We start from the raw sequence: 23,740 nt of genomic DNA, 5'->3' as shown, positions 1-23,740 counted from the left end.
TTCTGCAAGGAAAGGATGGGATTTGGGGAACTGGGGAAGCTACAGGTATAACTAGCTGCTCCTGCCTACTTGATTTGCAGCTTGAGAGAAGGGAGGCTGTTCCAGGAATTTGGCCGAGTGCCTTGAAATTATGACTCACAGCAACCTTCTCTATTCCTTTCATCCTCTGAATATAAATTATCATCCCCAAGTTGTGTGACAAAGGTGTATTGAAGTCAACATGGTCAGTCAGCTATTTAAAAGTATTAATTTGTTCCTGCCCTTTCTGGGTCAACTCTGGATGATTTCAGATAACAAAAAAACAATGCAGTAGGCATCTAAAAGCCTGCCACTACTTTGAAAGTGGCTGACAGAAGCCTTCAACGACACAATTAAGCCCAGTAGGGTGATTTTATTGTTTTTAGAGTTTGCTGAAACGATGTTATTGTTTTTAGAACTTTGGTGAAATGATTTCTTTTTTTAAGAACAGGGATTTTTTTTTAGAACACGGAAAATTCCCTTTTAAAGCTCTGTAGCTATATAGCCACACTAGCTTAACAAAAACTCTTGTTTAGCATCCACACACATGCTACTGCAGGACTTTCTGCTTATAAATTTCTCCCACTGACGATTTGTGAGTAGTTTACCAACCATACCAGTGTGATCAGAGTGGGCTCTGTTAGAAGAATGCTTAGGCACTTTTTGACTCACTTTGTATAGGATGGTGCTGGCCTTGGATGATGTAATCTGTTCCAATAAGTAATTTGTTTCATTAACAGATGAACTGGAAAGGACCTTCACAGCTGAATTTGAAAGCCAGCAAATGAAGATGCTCTCTGATGCTCTGTGAAACAATGGAGCTTGTGTTGAACTGACAGCTGCTTGGAAAACATGTGTATTATAGCTACATTACAACAACTGCTACTCTGAATTATTCGGAAAATGGGTGGGGATGATACTCTCTCCCCCCAACATAAAACATCACTGTATCAACAAGGGATTTTCAGAAGGAAATAAAACTGGCATTGATTAATTGAGCCACTGAAACTGCTACATTTTTCTCCAACTCCAACAGGATTGAAAGAAATCGAAGACAAAGTTGAATTATAGTTGGATACACATTTTATTGAAAACTCTTATAATTCTGAACAAAATATGAGGCACAGCAATACATTCTCATATAAAAAGCAAGATCTATAGAATGCCTGCTTAGTTTGAGAAAGTGAAAACAAGCAGGTTCATGTCTCTGCATCAAGGATTCGGCATGTGCAGGGGTGGGGGGGGGTGGGGAGAAGCAGAGAAAGAATAGAATAGGTGCTGCAAGCACCAACCTGTCTGCTGAAAGGAACAGATTATGATTATAAAAAAAAAAAATATTACACTGAAGTCTCAACAATGCAACTTTTGTATGCAGTTTTCCAGGGTGAATATTTTCCCGATATTCTCCAAGAGATGTGAAAATGGGTCTGGTCAAATGGTTCAAGCAGTTTTCCTTCTTATGAGGAAAACACCGACAGCATTAGGACTGCTATTTCTATGTATAGTGTCTACGACATGAAATGAGTGCTGTAGAAGTTTATAGAAAGTCTCAACAAAATATAGCACTTAAGTATGAGTTCTATGCATACCTGCACAGGTGACTGAAAGGAGTCTTCCTCAACCTGGTGCCTGCCCCTCCAGTTACAGGACTCCTAGCTCCATCATTTCTGACTGTTGTCCATATTGGCAGGGGCTAATGGAAATTAAGAGTTCAACTAGTTTTGGAGGGTACCAGGTTGAGAAGCCTGGGTTAAAGAGTTAGACCTGATTCAAGTCACCTCTTACTGGATATTATCTACCAATGAACAAAGTATGGTCATTTGACCTTTTGATCCATCCGTTGATGGGCAATATTATTGATGGGACTTACAACTGCCTCTTTTTTTCTTCCTCCAATATAACATAACTTGGCCCAGGGTTATGGGCTAAACAGTATGCAATATTTAATAGCAACACATAGAAGTGAGCTGGGCTCAAAAATGTCTAAAAGAAGGTTTCAAGGAAAAAAGTAACAGTGGCTTTATTCCAGGTAGCATGAAAGCATTTTGTACAGCACACGCACAAAACTAAGTTTCATTAAATCACCTATCACATCACGTAGTAGGCAACTGATAGACCACCACCCTGACAAATAAAGTTCCATGGCACTGAAACAAGCCCTTCGGAACCTAGCTATTGCCTTTAGTCACCAGTCTTACTAAAACTTGATCCTCCCACCCGGTAGAGATATAATTCTCAGATTGCAAGATGAGCCAATTTTCCACTTAATCACCCCTCTCAAACAATGTAGAAAGAGTGGTAACCAATTAAATCTAAATAAAATAATTTAACATTGACAACTAATAGAGATGCTATTTGTAAGCAATTCACACACATATATTATGTTCATATATGCACTGCCCTAGAAATTGCCCTACTGCTCAATGAAGAAACCAAGAGAGAACTCTCCTTTCTTACAAATGGTTAGATGAACACGCACTGGGTCCTATCCAACTTTGGAGGGGGCCCAGCACACACATGTGATGTCACGTGGTAGGAGGAGGCCCAATGGGGCCAGCCGCAGCATGGGGAGGCCTGCCATGGTCCACCACAGCCTTAAAAAGGCCTGCCAGGAACTTGGGAGCATCCGCCAGGGCCTGCTGCAGCTGCAGGAATATCCAATGGGCCCCACTGTGACTGAAGAATGCTGAGGGGGCTCAGCCCTCTCCTTGAAAATTTTGAGGCAGGCTCGGCCCCCTGCCCCAAATTTTTGGGTGGCCTGCCCTCCCATGGCTCCCTTGAATAAATGCTGACTGCCTTGCCTGCTAACCTAAGGCTACCAGATTTTTTCCAATGAATCCAGGCACACTTTAAATAAATAAATAAATAAACAAACAAACTACACTTCTAGGATGTTGATACTGCAGCGGTGGCGGTGGCAGAGGGGCGGCTGCCGCCTTGACCTCAACCGCCACGTTTCCCCTTCCTCCGAGGCTTCTATCTCCTTTCTCCGTGAGCCTGGGTAGCCCCTGAGTTGTTGGTTCTTCGGTGGTGGTGGTGAGGAAGCAGTGTGTGGTGGGTCAGGCATGGAAGGCGGAGGAAGGCCAAGAGCAGTGGCGGTGAGGCTTGGGCAGCACGATGCCTCCCTTCCCATCGGAGCAGCCCCAATCCCATTCCTACTTGCGTGCAAGCAGGGGGGATGGCGATCCCTCAGCTGGGAAGGGAGGTTTTGCACGGGTCTATGGAGCAGCCCCAATCCCAACTCCTACTTCTGTGCAAACAGGAGGGGGCAGGGATCTCTCAGTTAAGCAGTGTGATGCCTCCCTTCCCATCAGAGCAGCTCCAATCCCATTCCTACTTGCCTGCAAGAAGGAGGGGGTGGGGATTCCTCAGCTGGGAAGGGAGGCTTCCTGTTGCCTAACTAAGAGATCCCTTCCCCCTCCTGCTTGCACGCAAACTTTGATAGGCAACGTGAAGCCTCCCTTCACAGCTGAGAGATCCCCACCCCACTCCTGCTTGCACACAAGTAGGAGTTAGGAGGCTGCTCCGATAGACAGCATGAAGCCTTCCTTCGCAGCTTAGTTGCTGGGGTCAGGGAAGGTGGAGGCAGCCCGGAAGCTGCAACTTAGAGCCCCTGCGCCACCATCATATGGGGACTTCCACGCAGCTCCTGAAGCCAGCCAGAGGCAAATGCTCCGGGCTGCTGAAACTCCTGCTGCTGCGTTTCCCGGGGGCATTAGATGAAATCCGGGGACATTCTGGGGATGGAATTTGTCCAGGGACTGTCCCTGGGAAACGGGGACATCTGGTAACCCTATGCTAACCTCCTCTGATTAGATTCCTGAGAACATTCATTATGGATAAAGTCAGTTCCGCATGTACCTCTAACATTTATTGCCTTTTAAAATCAGAGTAGAAAATCAGTTATTTGGTACAGTGGTTAAAATGCTATCATTTTAACAAAAAAGATAAGGTGATTTTAAATTATTTCGAAACTCTGTGTACAATGAATTAAATCTATACAAACCTATTTATTTAGAAAGTACACTTAAGATTATTTTCAAATCAGCAGCTTGGACTCCAAAGCTGCTATGTGTTGAAAATACCATTACAATACAAAGTCAGTCTTCTAATCAGTGAAGCCCCTCTGCTGGTAGCACTTTCTCTCTGGACCAATTGGGAAGCAGAGTGGTGTGATAATGTTCGGGTTCCGAAGTTACAGTTGCCCCCAGCCATAGTTCCTTACTGAAGATTCACAGGGCGTGGGGCAGAGCCAGTGGATGTGCTAAATCCATGTGTGCAGGGCCTTCTAAAAAGTAGTCCAACAAATCAACCCAAAAGTCACGTGCGCACACACTTTTTCGAGTTCCCATGAACTCTTCATCAGGCTATATGGTAAAAAAAAAACACAAAGGGGAGAGAGAAAAGAGGCTGTTGTTCAAGCCATCTGGGTCTGCATGTGGTAGGAGTCTTTAGTTTGAGGAAGACTTAGCAGAACTCAAAGAGATACTTTTAACTTCAGGATGCTCTACAATGATGATATTATTGCACCAACTGGTGCAATAACATCCACCTGTGATTATTCAACTGTCTTAAAGAAACCAGTTAAAGAGGTTTCCTCAATTTCTTGTTATATGTAATATTTAATATCTATTCATAGGCTCGCCCAAATTAAATCATTTCTTTTTGTCTATCAGATGCCAAGACTTAATTAGCAAATAACCTTCTACGTGCACTGAAGCAAGAAGATTTGTGTATTAACCCTTACGTTTCATTCCAAAGAACGTACAATTTTGACAAAGTGCACAAAAACTGCTACAGTAAAAAATGGATAGCGTACACCAATATTCAGCTTGCAATTGTTGGCTTGTGAATTAAATATGCATACTTGAGGTTTATACTGGCACCAAGAGGAAGACAGAAAACACAAACACACCCTTCTTGTAACCAGGGTGTGAAAGGGGCCCAGTTAATCTCTCTTTGATTCAGAAGGTAACCAACTTTGTGCTTTTTAGCGTCCTACTTCTCAAACGCACAGATCACTAAGGCAAGTTTAAAAAGAAAAAACAACCCTGCACAGGTTAAGTTTATTGTAAATTGCCACATTATTTTCTGAATCAATTGGCAGTTTAACGATACTCCTATAAATAAAATAAACAAAACTTCTAATGGTGAATCTCATTTGATCTCGTGTGTTGTTGTTTTTTTGGTAACCCATTGTTTTCTCAGCTGGGAGTTATTTGTGAAACTTTGCTTCTTTACAAGACTTATTTTCCTTCCTTACTTTTACATGCTTCTTTGCACCACTTTTCAAAGTCAAGGACACTCAAAATAATAAAAAGGTTGCCTACACCTGGTTTAACATCAATGACCTATAACATTAACTACATTTTATCAGTTTGCCTTACTGCAAACTGTCCATAAAGCAAGTGTGGGGAAGCTTTTTCAATCTGAGGGCCATATTCCCTCGTAAGGAACCCTACAGGAGCCACATATGTATGTTGGGCAGGGTCAGGAACAAAAGTGGACAGGGAAAATGGGCAGGACACCTACTGTTGTACAGTAGGCAAAAGAGAAGAGTGCTAAATTCTTACTTAATATAAGGCAGGGTTATTCACTTTTGCAGACCCAGAACAAGAGACTATTTATTGATGAACACGCCAAAACGAAACATCACAAGGAAAATGAAAGTGACCACAAGAACAAGCTAAAGGATGGAGTCTTGGCTCCACTCCATAAGAATACCATGACAATATTTGACGCTATCACTCTACACAGTGATTTCCACATATACACCCACCCTTTTCTATCCAGACAAACAAGAGACATTTATCACAGTTCAGCCAGAGAAAAGCACTTAAGGAGGGCACGGAGCAAAGCCAGTGGTCTAGGGAAGAGTCCTATCGGGCTGGAGAGAGAAGGCTGGAGGTTCTCTACAGCAGACATAAAAGTATGCCTCTTTTAAAGACTTTTTATGCTATTCTTTCCCATGTCAACCCATTCTTAGTGCTACACATCCTGTAACTATACTCACCTGACAAAGGAAAGAACTACATTTTGCAAAAAGAAAACCCCCCAAAGGACTGCAGAACTACCTGTAGCATGTGGTTTTCCTCCTATAAAAGCATCACAATGCCTACTATTGGTTGGTAAGACAGGGTTTCACCAGACCACGCATCTGAGTAATTCCAGTTGCTTCCTCATAGCTATCATTCAGGAAGCACAAGGAAACCTGAGGAACTTGTTCAACTATCTTAATCTCCACCATCTTTCCCTTGCTATGCAGAATTTCAAAAGAGCCAATTTGAACACACATTTATATTCTCTGCTTTATGGTTCAACTGGAAAACTAAAATGTGAATCCTTCAGTTCCCTGACATTTCCTCGTAGGATAATACTGTGGTGCAAATCATACCAGTGCAGGAAGGAATCTGAATCAGAAATATATTAATTTTCTTGTCAGTATTTGACCACTTCCTTAACACACAGACACACACATCTGGCACTCCTAGCATTGCTATTCTCTGGTATTTGACAGATCAGTTCTCAGAAACCCTTGAGCAACAGCCTTCATTCACAATAGCTTCTTGTATGTGACGTAACTATGGCTGTAACTAGAGGTCCCAAATAAAGCCTGTTGTGAGCAAGACTGCAAGAAAGCGACGTATTATGTGTGACAGAACACTATTAACAGCACCTCATTAGAATATATTGTGCTCATAACCTATATATTAGGTTTTTGCATCACACAAATAATGCTCAGAATAGGGAACTTTTCATTCAAATTTAAGGAACAAGTGGCAAACCTCGTTCTAACTGCCAGTGGGCCTTTGAAGCTTAAGAACAGGTAGGCTGCTAGCCAGTAACCTAAGTTGCATTCAGTCACAAAAGTTTATGCTGTTACCATTAGTGTATAAATCCTTTAATGACTTAGGACCAGTTTATTTAAGGCAGGCATCACCAAACTCAGCCCTCCAGATGTTTTGGGACTACAACTCCCATCATCCCTAGCTAACAGGACCAGTGGTCAGGGATGGTGGAAGCTGTAGTCCTGAAATGTCTGGAGGGCAGAGTTTGGGGATGCCTGACTTAAGGGATCACTTAACACACATGTGCCTTCTTGATCACTTCAGTCTGTGGAACTTGCACACACAATGTTTGCTCTGCACTTGTGAGGAGTCTTTCCTTCAGTGTGGCACTTCCTATGCTCTGGAACTCCCTGCCTATTGAGGCCAGACAGGCATCTTTATTATGCTGTTCCTGCCTGTTTCAGCAACCTATACAGACATGTGATTTGGTTACATCTGCTTTTAAATTTGATGTTTTACCAAGTTTATTGTTTTTACGTGCTTTTAAATGTGTTTTTATTTTATTTTTAACTGTATCGTATCACTGATGAGTTTTCTGCCCTGGGCTCCCTTCAGGAGGAAGCATGGGATATAAATCCAATTAATTAATTAATCACACAGAGAGGGGGGTTGTTTCTAAATGGCATATCTTGGTCATTTTACAGGGCTGCTATGGCAACAGTTGCTTAAGAGATGCATTTACAGAAATAGAACAAATTATACAAGTTATTTTGTGTATTTATTGCAGTAAGTGAATCACTACAGTCCTTTCAACCCTGGCACGGTTATGCTAGAATTGCTTATTATTTGCTCTCACCCCTCTCCCACAATCACCTGCAGTGCTCCACTGCTGAGAGCAGTGCACAGATTATGTGGCATGCCTTCGCCTTGGGCAGCTGTGGGAAGCCCTGGGCATCAATTAGAAAACTGCATGCACAGTTTCCAGGAAGGACAAAACTAAGATATTATTATAGTTAAGGCTGTGTGTTGATCCCAGATCTCTTGGAGGGTACTTATTATGCCTCTTCTGATTAAAGACACCACTACAATTCCATCTGGAAAACCTGTGATTCGGGACAGGCTAAAGCCTAGTTCTCACTGAGATGATAGGTCTGTGTCTGGGCACATGTGGGGGCTCACATGATTTCAGTGTTCTTCCACTGGCATAGAAAACTGGCATCTCGGGGAAAGCATTCTAGCCTACATTTCTCCCCACCTTGTCTATTGTTTATGAACAGGATTTTTTAAAAAAGGGATGAGCACTCAATCATAAAAGCTTCCCCATCTGCAGTGGTGTTGCCTAGACACATTCACCACCTTAGAACCATACCTCAAAAAAGCAAGTGGGACAAAAATCTAGGGACTTGAAGAAATATTTAGCTTGGTTCATTTCATGGCTGCCCAATGACACGTTAAAGCTGCTCAACAGCATAATATAGACTGCCCTTAGCATCAGAGTTTGGAGGAATTCTGTACCCTACCTATAACCCTAAGTTTCTCCTTATATACAATGCCCTCCAAGTTTTTCCTCTTGTGTGTCAGACCCTGTGGTTTAGGAACAAACACGTTATGCAAGGTTCTGCAATTTACTGATACAGTGGTACCTCGGGTTAAGAACTTAATTCGTTCCGGAGGTCCGTTCTTAACCTGAAACTGTTCTTAACCTGAAGCACCACTTTAGCTAATGGGGCCTCCTGCTGCCGCTGCGCCGCAGCTGCATGATTTCTGTTCTCATCCTGAAGCAAGGTTCTTAACCCGAGGTACTATTTCTGGGTTAGCGGAGTCTGTAACCTGAAGCATATGTAACCTGAAGCGTATGTAACCCGAGGTACCACTGTAGATCCAAATCTTAGATTTCCTGAACTAAATTCACTTTCCCTTTGTACTGGCCACTAAAAGTCTATTGCTTAGGTATCTTAAGCTGCTAATGCATTTCACACACTTTCCCACAGGCTTCGGTCGCCAACATAGCTCAGAACTTTCTCCTACTCAAACTTTTTGAGCTTTCATAGCTTGTTTAAATAACACAGCACTGTGGTACCTTATCAGTATTGTACTTTGCACTGAGCAGCACATTGCAAATAATCATGTTCATTGACCCCTTTTCTTCTTAAATTTAATCTGATGAACTGCACAAATCCATCAGGACACCCTTCCTAAACATTAAAGGAAAATATTGCAAAGAACCAATTGTCATTTAACCAGTTGGCATGTTATGTCCAAATTTTCAACTTAGCCATGAACTGGGCAACCCAGTAAATGTTACCACCTCAGCTTCCACATTTATAGCTTGGAAATTATATTACTATGATGACAAATATTAAGTATCTGATCACTTTAAATGATCAGTTGATTTAAGTAAATTGTTCATTCACTTCAGCAGTTTTTAGGAAGGGTGCAATTGCTACTGTGCAATTCATGCATTTCCCAACATGCCTGAAGAGCAAAGGAAAATGCCAGGGAAAGGTGAAGGGGAATCTAGACTTGCCAGGTTTAGGATTTTTTCCAGTTTGCATTGCAAAATTTTCTGATGCCCTGGAGCAGTGTTTCCAAATGTATCGTATGCATACCTCCAGGGGTATGTGAAAATATTTCAATGGGACATGGCAGTTTTTTTGTTTTACTTTATCATAAATAAAATAGTAATATTAGGACTACCCACAAATTATCTTCACCTGGGAAAGGGTATGCCAGTAGAAATGAATGCTCAAAAGGAATATGCAATTAATTTAAGTTTGAAAAACACTGCCCTAAAGAGTGGTTTTATTTAGCTTGCCTAATATTGTATTTCCAGTTGGTATTTATTACTTGCTATTATTAATGAACTTACAAATCCATTGTGATTTAGTAAAGATTACAGCTCAAACCTGGCTAAAATACAACTTTGTCTACTATCGCTATCTACGATCTATCATCCCTGACCACTCTCCATTCTGACTGGGGCTACATTTGGAGGGCCACAGATTTCTCATCCCCAGATTAGAGTATTAGACTAGGTCTGGGAGGTTAAAATCTCACTGAGTACAGCAGGACAGTTACCATCTCCCAGCCTAACCTATTTGCGTGGTGAGGCCCCGGGCCCCGCAGTTCCCCCAGAAATAAACACAGAGACATGCATATGTTGGGTTAATGGGATAAATAAGCCACATCTTTATTGGTTACATATGTGAGCAGTTTGGCTTAGGCAATTGGGTGAAGCAAGACTATATCCTGACTCCTGCAGGAAGTCTAAAAAGGTCAACCACTGATAGGGGGAGCTCTATGATATACATCAATTAAGAGCACTTCCAGGGTCACTGATGGGGTCTTGGCATGGCCCTAGCCCACACCAGGCTTCGGACAGGAACTACACCCCTGGATCCCTTTAACGGGATACCCTTAACGTGGAAGGGCAGGCCTGAGGCAACAACTGCCCCTCCCATGACAAGGCTTACCCAATGCCTAATCTTAAAGTTGTGATGATTGCTACTAGGTAGGCGAAAACTAAATGGCTGGTGCCGATTTCCCAAGTGGAAAAATTCCTACCTGGCTCCGACAACCAGGTGACCGACATTAGTCATAGCAAGCCATAGTCATGCAATGCAAGAAAAGAGGGCTGGGAGATCCGACAAAAGGAGATGAATGGAGGCTGCCCCGAAGTCGCGCCACTGTTTAAATGGCAGGTGGCCACGCCTCCAGCTAACCCAATTGGTCAGCTGGGGGGGCATGACGCGGCTGGGCGTCCCACTGATGTGGGCAGCATCCCTTCACCCACTGCCGGGTAACTGGGGGGTCCCGGAACCCCTCCCGCAACGCAGCCCCCTGGAAAAGGGGAGCTGTCCTAACAGGACTGCTATGAAAATACAATGACATAGAAGGATATGTACCACCTTGAACGCCTTGGAGGAAAGAGCAGGTATTTATGGTCATGAATCTGCTGACATCAATAAATACCTGCTCTTTCCTCCATGGCTTGTTTATGCACTGAAACAAACAGATAATTATTTTATATAGCATGTGATTTCTAGAGAGGAACTCTGGCCACCAGTTCCTTATCCCCATTTCCCCCATAATAATTTATCCACATTTTTCTCTTTTTGGTTCTTCCATTCTTGTGACCACTGTTTTACAAAACAGCATAAAAACATTGAGTTTCTTCAGAATTAGATATCTTAAAAGAGGCTTTATTGACACAAAAAATATTCAAGTATTAATACCCAATAGCAAGGTTAAAAAAGACATTCAAATTAGTATAATTGGGGGGCGGGGGCAGAACACACAGAGGAAAAAATGTGATGACAAGATGAACAATGCTTGTCTGTCTGGGGATCAATAGAAGTCATTTACACATGAAGTAATATCTATTCAAAATACCTCAGAGCCGTTGCATTATTATAATCTATAAGGTTTATTAAAATAATAAAAAGATACATGCTTTATAAAGCAAGTCTAAAAGCAGAATGACTCTTAGAGATACAGTGGGCCCAAGAGTCAAGGTCTATCTCTCTCATTTCTTATCAAGACAACGTTGTATGTTCAAAGGTCAGCACACAGCCTTAAAGGAAAAGCATCAAATTTTAAAACAGTGCCACTATACCAGAATTTTTCTGACAATCAAAAGATCCTGCTAGTGGAGGTTTTTATAGAGGTACAAATATTCTATGCGTTGAACTGCATGTTAGGGTAGTTAAATGATAGCAGATAGGGAGATGATATACAGAGCCCAATTTGGCAGCAAAACTACTAAAGAGAAGACACAGAAATGGTAGCAGTTGATTGGTTTCTTTAGACAGGTGGGTTGCCCAGAGAGCTACAGTGAAGAATGGCTGCCTTGGCACTGACATTGTGAAGAGAAGTAAACCTGCAACAAGTAGATATCAGTGATGATGGAGTTTCAAAGTGCCTTACAGGAAAAGGATAAAAATATAAAACTACAACAAATTGTTTTTTAAAGTACCAAAACTATTCAACCAACACTAACCCACTATCAAAAACAATCAGCTAACAATAATGATTAGCCTTCCCCCTGAGCCACAAGATTTGTAGACTACCTAAAAAGTAAGCTCAGCAGTTAAAAGTTCATAACAAGAAGAATTTGAATGTTTAAATAGTTAGAAAAAATAGAATATGCAGTAGGAATGGGAAGCCTTAGGGAACAATGGGAAGATGGATGGGAAGTCGAAGGAATAGAATTATGGAATGTATCAATTCCTTTCCCTTTCCCTTCTTTCCCTTTTTTCTTTTTTATTCTTCAGTGTGTGTGTGTGTGTGTATAAAACCAGTGCTCAAAAGAATGTTTTCAATGTCTTTCTGTTTGTAACCTCCTATGAGAGGTTACACCTCTCTTACTGTTTTAATTTCACAGGCTCCAAAGGCTAACAATGCATGTAACCCACAAATAGTTATTTGCAATTAAGGGTAGGTTTTTACCAGTTTCTCATAGGCTGCTCCTGATGTAGAAAAGGTGAAAACAGTCAGGTCCAGAATCACAGGCCTGCACCCTTTGTTGCCACATAGGAAACGCAAACAAACATGACCAGTTTGCGTTCTAGATACCATGAAAGCACTAGCTATCGGGGGGGGGGGCATTACCCTCCCCATTCCTCCCCATTCCTATCTCCTTCACATGAAGATACCTAGGTCTATAAAATGTAAAGTCAGAAGTTCAAAGCTACAACCAGAGATATCCTTATGATACAATGCATCCATAAGGGGAGTGCTGTCTTTACATTAAAAGTAAGCTAGAGTTTTGTTGTAATTTTCAGTTGTACTCAACACTTCTTGTTTTGATGTTGTAAAAGAAAAATCTATCTCTATCTGACTCATTGGTGGAGTCAGCAACCATTTCATCTGAAGGCAATTTAGAAATTGCTATTTTGGCCAATTTGAGAGCCCCACATATCAGCTTAAACAAAGAAAAACAAGGATGTCAGAAGATCCCATCACAGGTTGCACCATAAGTATCTTCTGCTTGACTCTGAAATGAATTGAGAGGTAGAGGGATAGAGTATGATCTCAGAGAATTTATCTGTGTGTGGCCAGCAAAAATAGATGGTGTTCCACATAATAGGTACATACCAAAACGTCATTCCAGACTGAATACATTTCTATTTCTGGTGAGGCACTGTTCTAATATTTGAAACCCATACATTCAAGTAGCCTTGCCTGAATCTTGTGGGCTCATTTTTTTGGTTTGGAAGGTACTAGCAGCCTAAGTAGGAAGTCAAGTATCAATGAGCCCAAGCTTCAGCAGAAATCCAAAGCCAAGTTTCCCCTCTTGGAAAAAATTGGTTTCACATTTTCTCTAGTCCGATTTAGATTTTCCTTGCTAATGACCTTCTACAGAGCAGGAAACACTTAAGCCATAGCTTAGCTCTACTTATCTCAACTTACATTTTCAAGGTACAAGGACATGGGAAAGTAATGCAGAAAGCAAACTGCACAGGCTTTTAAAAAGTCTCAAATACAGTGGTACCTCTGTTACAAACTTAATTCATTCTGGAGGTCAGTTCTTAACCTGAAACCATTCTTAACCTGAGGCGCGCTTTTGCTAATGGGGCCTCCTGTTGCCACCGCACCGCTGCTATGCAATTTCCGTTCTCAGCCTGGGGCAAAGTTCTCAACCCGAGGTACTATTTGGATATTTAATTTGGCACATTTTACTTGAGAATCTTCTGCTATTCTATTTTATGCAACAATCAATATTAGTAGTTGTGACCTTGGTTTATATTGTATGTGTGGTGCCCGATGATTTTTATGGTTATTGCTGTTTTTCTTTTGTTATTTTTCTGAATGGCTAGTGCAATAAAAGTCGATGATAATGATGAACCCAAGGTACTACTTCCAGGTTAGTGGAGTTTGTAACCCGAAGTATTTGTAACCTGAGGCACCACTGTACAATTCTTTAGAGATAGACACACGGGAGCACCTATGACTTTAACTCCATTTGCATGTTCACCAAAGAGTACCTTTGAAATGTCTATGGCCCCATCTGCACTATATTTAAAGCTTAGTTTAAACAGTCATGGCTTCCGCCAAAGAATTCTGAGAAGTGTAATTTGTTAAGGACGCTAAGAATTCTTAGGAGACCGCATCCTCCTCAAAGTGCTACAGTTCCCAGAGTAGTTTAACAAGTAATCCCTCTTCCCAGGGAACTCAGGGAATCACAGCTCTGTGAGGGGAAAATGGGTTGCACTAACAAGTCTCAGCACCCTTAACGAACTACACTTCCCAGGATTCTTTGGGGAGAGCCATGACTGTTTAAAGTGGTATAAAACTACTTTAAATGTACAGTGCAGATAGGGCATATGTGCCTCTCTTTGTATAAGTGCATACACATTACTGAGAAAAAATTGTGCATTTCTTACTGGTCGGGAACCAGAATGCGAGCACCAACCTAGTATCACTAAACCAAAAAGCAACAACTGGGAGCTGTCTTTCATAGGGAAGTGATAATTGTAACATTTATTGGGTTTAAAGGTTCAACAGCAAGCCAAAGTAGGGAAAGTGTTCTCTGTCATTTGTTTTCAGGTCACCTTATGTCATAAAATTATGTGCCTGTCCCTGTAATGGGTCCTCTGGATGTAAAGATCCAAACTTGATACTTGAGAGAACTGTATGACCCAGACCTTGGATTACCAATGGAAGTCCAACAACATTTATATGGACTAATTTAAAGTCAGGAAGACAGACCTGACTTTCTAGGGTCCACATTGGGGCATTATCTTTGGGACATTTCTCCTCCTGAGCAAGAGCAGCAGAATGTGGAGAATTTTTTAAAGCCCATATTTATGTCATCCATACCACCAGATATTCTTTGTTAAACTCCTATATTCTGCACAGCAAGTGTTTCTCCAACTCCCAAAGGAATATTACAACCAGAACCTAGAATCACGAAATCATATAATTGTAGAGTTGGAAGGAACCATGAGGGTCATCTATTCTAGCCCGCTGCAATGCAGAAAACTTTGACCCAGGGGGCTTGAACCCACGACCAAGATTAACAGTCTCATGCTCTACCTAATGTTCTGATTAGGTAGCAAGAACACTAGAGATTTCCCTACTGTTATACTGAACTGCAGCTATGCAAAAAGGTCCAGTTTATTTCTCACAATAAAAAACTTCACTCACTGAGATCTTTGAAAGGAACCCACAAAGCAACGACTAAGATACCATGCTGAACTCTGTCCATCTGAGCCTTTTTGCATGTCCACAACCACCACCTACACTTTATAAAACAATGCTGTACAACTGTTGTAACAATGAAAGTTTACACTGGATTTTGAATTTGCATTGCTATGGTGGCAAAAGAGGGCATATCTTGTTGCTTAGCATTTCTTGTAAAGAATGCAACAGAATGGTTACTGCCTGCTACAACTGGGGGTGAAATGCAAATAGCAGAACCGTATGACCACAGAACAGAAGCCAGATTCTGACAGAACAGAAGTCAGTTTCTGGAAAGTCACCACTTTTTAATCACAGCTAGAGGAAGCAAAATTATTCCTGGGGCATGAAAATATATGAGCACTTAGATGAAACCAAAGCAACTGGCACATATTTTTGAAGTTTAACTTCTCAATCTTTTTATGTGAGAAAATCAAATATCTAAGGTACTTTAAAAATAAAGTGAAGCAGACTTTGAAAATTAAAGAGTGAATATGGCTTATTAAGTCTGTTGAAGGAGATTTCTGCCTTTCTAAATGTTTCTCAAACTACATGCATATACTGGGTGAAAAAAGCACCCATGGATGGTTATAAAATTTGTGGCTATGCAGTTCCCTAGCAAATGCATGAGACCCATGAAGAAAATTCCTCAAGTGTGAGTAATAACAAAGCATTAATATATATTGTCTGTACAGTTCTGTAGAACAGGCTAGTTTTATAGGCTCAAATTGCTGATGGGCAGTGGATAAGGCTAAGCAACAGTGTCTAAGGCCTCCTAGGGAAGTGGTCCCATAATTAGAGAAAACAATGTTGGGGAGGAACCAACTCAATGGGATTCTATGAGAGAGATAAGGAACCCAAGAATGATTTCCATAACCATCAGGCAAGGTGAAACATCCACCTTATCTTGCATAGGTAAATGGGCTTTATTTTAGGGTCATTGTTATGGACCTGCTTGCAACCGCCAAGAGATCCTCACACATGGAAAACCATGCACACACATTGGCAAAAGAGCATTTTTCAGCTGAGAGGCAGAGGTGAGAACTGAGTTTCCCCCCAATGGGTGATAGGAGTTGTGTAGCCCTAAGAACACTGCACAGGCAGTTCTAGAAACTGTCTCCTTTTCCCCTGCCTGCCTGGAATCCAGAAAGCAATCTGTGCACAGAAGCTTTTTGTCCAAAAAGCTTTTCTGCTGGACTGAGCAAATGCACTCTCCTTTTCAATCTCATTTGTTCATCTGTAAAATAGAAAATAATGGCCTTTCTCACAGAGGCCAAACCTATTAAGTACAATACAAATACCAATTATCATTGTTTACAACAAGCACTTATGACCATTGATTATATACCTTCTTGCTATAGAAAACCAAGTCAGGAATTATACAAACTACATAATGTAGTTAACACCTTGTCATCCCACCCAATTCTGATGAATCGTTTTAAATGCAGACTGAAGTCACTATTGTCTTTTGCAGGAACACAGAGAGAAAATTAAGAACCCCCACTCCTATTATATTTTGTCCAAAGTCAGCAGAAAGAGAGGTTTGGAATTTCGTTTATTTATACACAGCGTTTACCAAAGTATTTTGAATCTGCAATCTGGAAAAAAAAACCCTAATGGGAGGGGAATAAATGCTTTCAGAAATACTGTAGTTCTTTCTCACAACTCCTTCAGCAACAGTTTGCTCTTATCGGCAAAGCAAGGTCACAAAGTTGTCTGCAGAAAAACTATGAACTCTGCTCCACCCTCCAGCACACACACTTTTTATCTCAGAGTTGGTTCTAAAATACAGCCCTGGTTCATTCAATCATTACATTTGTTAGTTTATTAGTATCAAACAGTCTTTCTGGGCCTATCCTATCTTTACACAGAAGCATACTCCACTGAAATGGATGGGGTTTACTCATCACCAAATGCACAGAGGGCTACAGCCCTAAGGTCAAATGAACATATAGAGTGCATGGGCATGTAGACAAGAATTATAGCTCTCAAAGTTGTGGTCTCTGTTTGCACTTCCTTAACCAGCAGCATATGCTGGACAGAAACCTAGAAAGAAGTCTCTCTGTCTCCTGGCAGAAGACATCTGAGGATATGTGCAAACAGAGATACGGAGTTGAGTGACAAGCCAGCAGCAACTAGAACCCACACACATATACCACTTGGGAAGAGTGCAGATTAAGAAACATAAACTTCACATCAACATGCTATTTTTATGGCAGTTTCTATATACAGTACAGCTTCTTCCTAGCCCCCTTAGGGAAAACTCTTGAGCACCCTTCAAACACCAGCCATATAGCAAAGCCAGGGTTACTCATTTCAAGTTTAATATCCCCAGAGTTAGGAGTAGCAAACATTTAGTTTTGGATTTGAACAGCCTACCCTCTTCCTCCCAGAGCTCCAATGTTCAAACGAGAAGCACATCCAGTTTAGTAGCCGGCTACCAACCTCTGCACGTTGGGAAACAGCAGCAACACTTGGCGAGGAGCCAGCCCAGGCAAGGCGTGCTGGTATAAGCGTGCCTCCCACCCTTCATTCTGCCTCGGGGGTACTCATGGCAACCAGGCTCCGCGGAATCCACCAGCTGAGCGCAGCACACTCACACCAAAAGTATCTCACCGCAGAGTAAGAAAGAAAACTACCTTCGGAAAAAGAGGCGAGCAGAGGGAGGAGCTCTCTGGAGACAGGGGCAGGGCCAACCCCCAGCTGGTGCTTATCTACTCTTGCCTGCAAGACTGGCTCGGAACACGATTATGCAACGCGGACGAGAGCGGAGGAGGGAGGGAGCGAGAAACGCACCTACTACGAATCGCGACGCTCTCCTCTGTAGCCAAAACATTGCACAAGGACTTCTTCCGTCTGCTCGGAAAACAAATGACAACCTGTCCTTGGGGTAGACGTTGCAAACAATGAAGTAGGCAGTATGTCACTTTCGATTGCGCCAACTTTAAATAACAAAAACCCCTATGTCTGCGACCATCACATCTGTGGTATACTGCAATTAGCTCTCTAAAGATAGATTTTTTTTTTCCCGTCCGCGAAAGCGGGTGGGGAAAATCCACAGGTTTCCTGCCCGCTTCTTCTCAGTGACGGCTCTTTTATTTTTGGAGGGATCCCGGTCGATCAATCAGCTGTTATTGCGAATTCTGGTTACAGCTTGCCGGTGGTGTGGACGGAGAAACAGCGGGTAACCAACTTGCAGCTTCTTGGTTCTGGCGCTGCCTGTTTTCTCAGCTGGCTCCTGTGCAGAGTTGCTAACTAGCCAGAATCTGGCTGTGTGTGCCATTTTATTTTTTAAATGAAACTTTTTAGGGCTTGAAGCTGCAGCCAATCAAACTTGAGGGCAGGGCCGTTACTGGGATTGGTTGAACAATTAGCAAAGAAGGAGATATCCAACAGGTTAAGCTTTTCCCCAGCTTTCAGATGCAGTGATGAACGAAGTTTCCCCTTTCCTACAGTTTATGGGGCTGTTGGACTCCAATACCCATCAGCCAAAATGGCCAGTATGGTGTAGTGGTTAAGAGCGGTAGTCTCGTAATCTGGGGAACCGGGTTCACGCCTCTGCTCCTCCACATGCAGCTGCTGGGTGACCTTGGGCCAGTCACACTTCTCTGAAGTCTCTCAGCCCCACTCACCTCACAGAGTGTTTGTTGTGGGGGAGGAAGGGAAAGGAGAATGTTAGCTGCTTTGAGACTCCTGAAGGGGAGTGAAAGGCGGGATATGAAATCCAAACTCTTCTTCTTCTTCTTCTTCCAGTTATCTGGTATGATGGGAGTTGTAATCAGCAAGACCTATTGGACCACAGGTTCCCCATTCCTGCTTATTTTAAAGGCAGAATGGCAGGGTCACTAAGAAAATTGGCAGCCCTGGTTGTATCAGCTGTTTGTGAATCACATGCTGACTCCTCTCCAAAGCACAGTCCTTGCCTTCAGGAGCCACTTACCCCAAGGCTACTTATAGCATATATATTAAGATAAACATTGAGTTTAGAATGCATCACTTGGGAATGTTGCAAGAGATAAAACAGAAGGCTTATTTTAAAACAAACGTGTGCAAGTGTAGCTAATATAGGTTTTTATTTGATTTACAGTCACATAAGGTGGCTGCCTTATAGGAAGTAATTCAACTGACACAGCTCACCAGCACAGATAGACTATAACAGGGAAAACTGCATCTGCTAAATTTCAATATGCCATGGTGCAGCTGCTAAAACAAGAATTTTAATCAGGAAAAAGAAGCAACATGCCTAATTATTGCTGCATAATAACCAGAAATTCAGCAGGTGAAAATGTTCATGCATGAAATGCAAGGCTGAGGAAAACTTCACCTGTTGTATTTCTGCCTGTCAATGCAGAAGGGCTGCCAATAATAAAAAAGGTAATGTAACCATTCTGAAGTGAGCTACACATGTCTGAGTAAGCTTCTGATGTTGTGTTTCAGTATTTATATAACCCTAGTGTTCTTGCTTCCAATTTCAGAACAATAGTTTGCTACTGAGGATGTTATATGTCATAATTCAGTTCTCAGGAATAATGAATCAACTTCAGTGGCACTAATAAGTAGGTTCATGACTCAATACTTTCAGCAGTGGTTTGTGTACAGTACCAGAGTCCAAAAGGGTGTGCGAGTGACATCTTTAAGCAATGTCAGGCTTGATGTTTTAGCAGGGAAACCCAGCCTTCACTGTGACTCCTTGCCACTCCCTTCCTTGTTTGTTCTTCAAGGTAGCTATTTTATCTATTTGAAGAATACCACAGAGAGCTGTTTGTTTTTCTTAGTCTAGTATGGTGTGATGCTTCTGAACTATAAATTCCTTTGGAATGTTCTTAATAAATAGTGGTATTATATTAGGGCTGGCAGCTTCTTTGACTGGCCCTGCTCTTGTGCCTTTAACAGCAGCCTAGTAATGAGAAATTAGGCAGGTGAAGGCTTTTACTGCCATGGAAATAATGTGATGAGAGAAGTTCCACCTGTTTAATTGAGCCTCTCCGCCTGTTGTTAAAATCCCAGGAACAGGGAATGGGAGGCAACGTTTCTTATCCAGTGTACCCAGCACATGGAAACCCACCAATCAACAACATTTAACATGCATGCCTGATGCATCTGGGATTTTATAGAGATGTTTCCAAGCTGATAGTAAAAATAAAAATAGGTTTTTTTTCACTGCTTACACATAAATTTGAACAATAAAATGGCAGGGGAACACCTTGATAGATGCTGACTGGAGAGCAGCTACATAGTTCTTTAAAACTGAACCTGGAACAGTTGAAGTATTAGGATTTAACTGTGTGAAATGAAGCTCAGGATGGATGGACTCCAAGTTGGGGAGCAAAGCATAGTTTCCGTCCCATAAACATAGCAGTTGCTGTCTAGTTAGCACCCACTCCTTAAGTGTCCTGCAGGTTGTCTCCAGCACATGCAAGTAGTTGGTAGAGCATGAGACTCTTAATCTCAGGGTCATGGGTTCAAGCCCCACATTGAGTAAAAGATTCCTGCATTGCAGAGGGTTGGCCTAGATGACCCATGTGTACAATAGTTTTCTCTGGTGGTTTTGAAGGCTGGAGATTTATTGGTGGAACACAGAAGCACAACAGAATGAGAAAACGAAGGATTAAATCACCACTTATTGCAACAGACAATTATTGATTTGTGTTTGTAAACAATGTGAAATCCTTTACATTTGCTTATCAACAACTGGAACTCATTGCTTCAGTGTATGTTAGAAATACACACAATGCACACCCACCCGACCTGGTAGGGCTCCTATGTCTTTAACAGAAGTAGCATTGGCATAATTGAGCAGGTGAAAGTTTTGTTAGCATGGAGATTATGTGATGGGGATGGCTTAATATTTTGAATTTGGCCTTTTCATAGGTTTTAAAGCTCTGACAGTGGGAAGAGAGCTGGTAATGCTAGAGTGTTCTTTTGACTTTACAGCACACCACCTTTCTGCAAACCCTCCACATCCGAATCTCTCAGGAGCTATTTCAGCTCTTTGACAAAACGTGATGTCCTTCTAAGCCACCTAGAGGGCATTTCTATCCCAACAATAATCATAGAACAAAGCTGTCCTTTATGGTTCTGTCTCATGCCTGTATTGAAATCAGTTGTGACTTGCTTCCATCTGAGCAAGACAGGTTGTGACAAATAACGTGCCATCTGTTCCACTCAAAGAAGATGATGAAAATACTGAGGTTTCCAATGGAAAGTTGCAATAAAATATCTGCCTTAGCAAAATATTTATTCAACTAACCAAATGCAAATTTCCCACCAGCCTTGTTTCTCCACAGCTAAGGCAAAAGAGAGGCATAATGGACCATTGTCAGCTTTTGAGGAAGTATACAGGTGCCATGAATACCAGCGGGAACATAAAGGAGAGGCAAAATGGTTTCTTTGAGAGTAAGCAACATTTTCAATAAAGCTAAATGTATTTTTTTTGGCCTGTGGAAACATTCCAATGATCACTTGATTCCTCAAATTATGGAGGAAGAAGCAAACCCTAAAGCAGGCAGGTTCATGCTATATTAAACTTCAGACCCACAGTTTCTGGAAAATAAACTAGTTACTGGAAGAGCAATCTAACCAAACCTGCTGTTTTAATTTTGAAACAGACATGCTGCTGTAGTACTTCAGGGCAGGGAAAACCACTGCGTTATTTTTGAGTCTTGTGTGATGACACAAGTATCAAGAGGTAAGAGTGGGGTTTCGGGTAATTATGACTACAATGTTGGGATACGGGTTGACTGTAAATGAGGATTGAAAAATCCAGCATTTTCTGACACAACATTAAACATACTGCAAAGAATAATGGATGATTAAGAGCAAATTTTCAACAAGTTACTCTCCTCTCCCTTGTCTATATAACCATGAAAGGACCGGGAGAGCCTGTGTCACACTACTTCTATCTAAATACTCTACAAACACCAGTTTTTTAGAGCACCAATGTAGGTTTGGATCAGAAGTTTGAGAATCTTGTACACCTGCATTCCATATCAAAAAGAACATACGTTTCTTCTTATGGAAAATTGTAACTGCTAGCTTAAGCTTTGTGGCTGCCACTGTAATCTACAGAGAAGTGGACACTCACATATTAATAATATCAGTATTACAGAGTTTTAGACTTTTAACTCTTGATATTGATGTGACTGACTAAGGACCCAAATAATAACCAAGTAGCCCATCAGTCCTGGACTTTCTGGTGCACTATATATAGCACTTTTTACCAGGTGCATTGGTAGATTACAGCCCCATATTATTAAACTGCATAAAAATTGCATATGCTAATTTATATGCAAAGATACAAATTTAGACAAACAAAAACAAACCCTGGCTCTTGCTTTCAGGGCTTGCTCTGAGCTATGAAGTGCAAACAGGATTTTCTGGACACTGGACACTATGTCAGGGGCAAGGAACCTGTGGCTTTTCAGATGTTGTTGGATTTCAGCTTCCTCTATTCTCAACCAGCATGGCCAGTGAAAATGGGAGTTATAGTCCAGCAGCATCCAGAGGGCCATAGGTTTCCTGCTGTTCCACTGTTCCACCTGAAATCTTTCAGTTAGAACTGCTTATTTACATAATTAAACTACAACAAGTATTGTCCAACATCTAGCATGACTTCTCTCAGTCTCAGTCACCCACCCATTCCCACTCACCTCTTTCCCTACCCTTACTGCATGTGCCCTGGGTGCCCTGGGTAAATTCAGATGATGGGTGGGTAGGTCTAATTGGTACTGTGCTTTGCCTAGCCACATTGTTAGTAAATATTTTTTAAAATACAAAAGGCATAAAGCTCCTAGCCCACAAGCTAACATTGCAAATGACTTTTATCCAGTTGACAGCTCACAGTTATACTTAAGAAAGACATGAGATGCCCTTTGGGCAGGATAAAACCAGTTGTTTCCTTTCTGCAGTAGTCTTTGTCATTTAAAGACTATTGCTAAAATACATTATGAAATTATCAAATGAAACCTCATCATGGCTTACATGGTACCTGAATTCTAGTTAAGCTGTGGATAATTTTTTATCCCTTCCTTCTTCAGAAAATAAAAGGACACCTTCTGTCTCTCTCTAAATAAACTCTAAGTTTAAAATAGAATGGTAGCAATTCTGTTTCTTAAAATAGTCTTTCCTGTTTTATTACAGAATTTACAGAGGAAATAAAGAGCCTGATGAATTGCCAGTGGTGCTTCTCCATGGATAACTTACTTGCGATTAAAGTCAAGTGACTTTAATGATACATTTGGTTTGCCAGTTCTGGTAAACAAATATAAGTCTAGATAAGCTTGTGTGCTCAGAAACAACGTGACTGCAATCCAAAATATACATTATAGACAACAAAGCTTCCAAACCGTCTACACTAGAAATCTAGCCCTATCACAATACAACCATTTTAATACACTTTTCATTTCCCTAATATTCTGTTCAGAATATTGCTTTAGGCAGTGAGGGGAAGACTAATGTCATCAGAAGCACAAGTGGCAAAATACATTCCACTGAAGCTAATGACAAATTCAAAGTAACCTGCTCTCCAGTTGTTGGGCCAGAGGGAACTGAAGATAATTGAGTTAATTTAATTCACTTAATTAGGAGAAACACAACCACCTATGATTAAGGGCCAGAAACAAAGAGACATCATGAGCATGGCATGTCCAGTCCGAACATAGCTGCAGGTCAAGAATATAAATCTCATAATTTTTAGATAAATAGGTTATACTAAGTTATTTGATTCAGATAAATAAATTAAGCCAGGTGCTACA

The 23,740-nt window shown here is 41.4% G+C and overlaps 1 protein-coding gene across 23 annotated transcripts in view; it reads right to left on the bottom strand.

Moving 5' to 3' along the window:
* Positions 1 to 23,740, bottom strand: part of KALRN (kalirin RhoGEF kinase) — a 483,631-nt gene that overhangs the window by 57,042 nt on the left and 402,849 nt on the right. For 3 of the 23 annotated variants that reach the window (XM_081924436.1, XM_081924437.1, XM_081924438.1), the window contains exon 1: positions 17,433 to 17,619. The exons of 15 other annotated variants lie outside the window; for them this stretch is intronic. In XM_081924436.1, the coding sequence (XP_081780562.1) occupies positions 17,433 to 17,520 (88 nt within the window). In that variant the 5' untranslated portion in view covers positions 17,521 to 17,619. Of the gene's footprint in view, positions 1 to 4,008; positions 4,386 to 17,432; positions 17,620 to 23,740 lie in introns of those variants that run through there. 5 more of the 23 variants (XM_081924439.1, XM_081924440.1, XM_081924442.1 and 2 more) reach the window with 3 other exon arrangements.

Source organism: Podarcis melisellensis (genome assembly GCF_964234715.1).
Source record: "Podarcis melisellensis genome assembly, chromosome: 1".
In the NCBI taxonomy this organism is placed as follows: domain Eukaryota; kingdom Metazoa; phylum Chordata; class Lepidosauria; order Squamata; family Lacertidae; genus Podarcis; species Podarcis melisellensis.
This window is presented reverse-complemented; position numbering and strand designations above follow the sequence as displayed.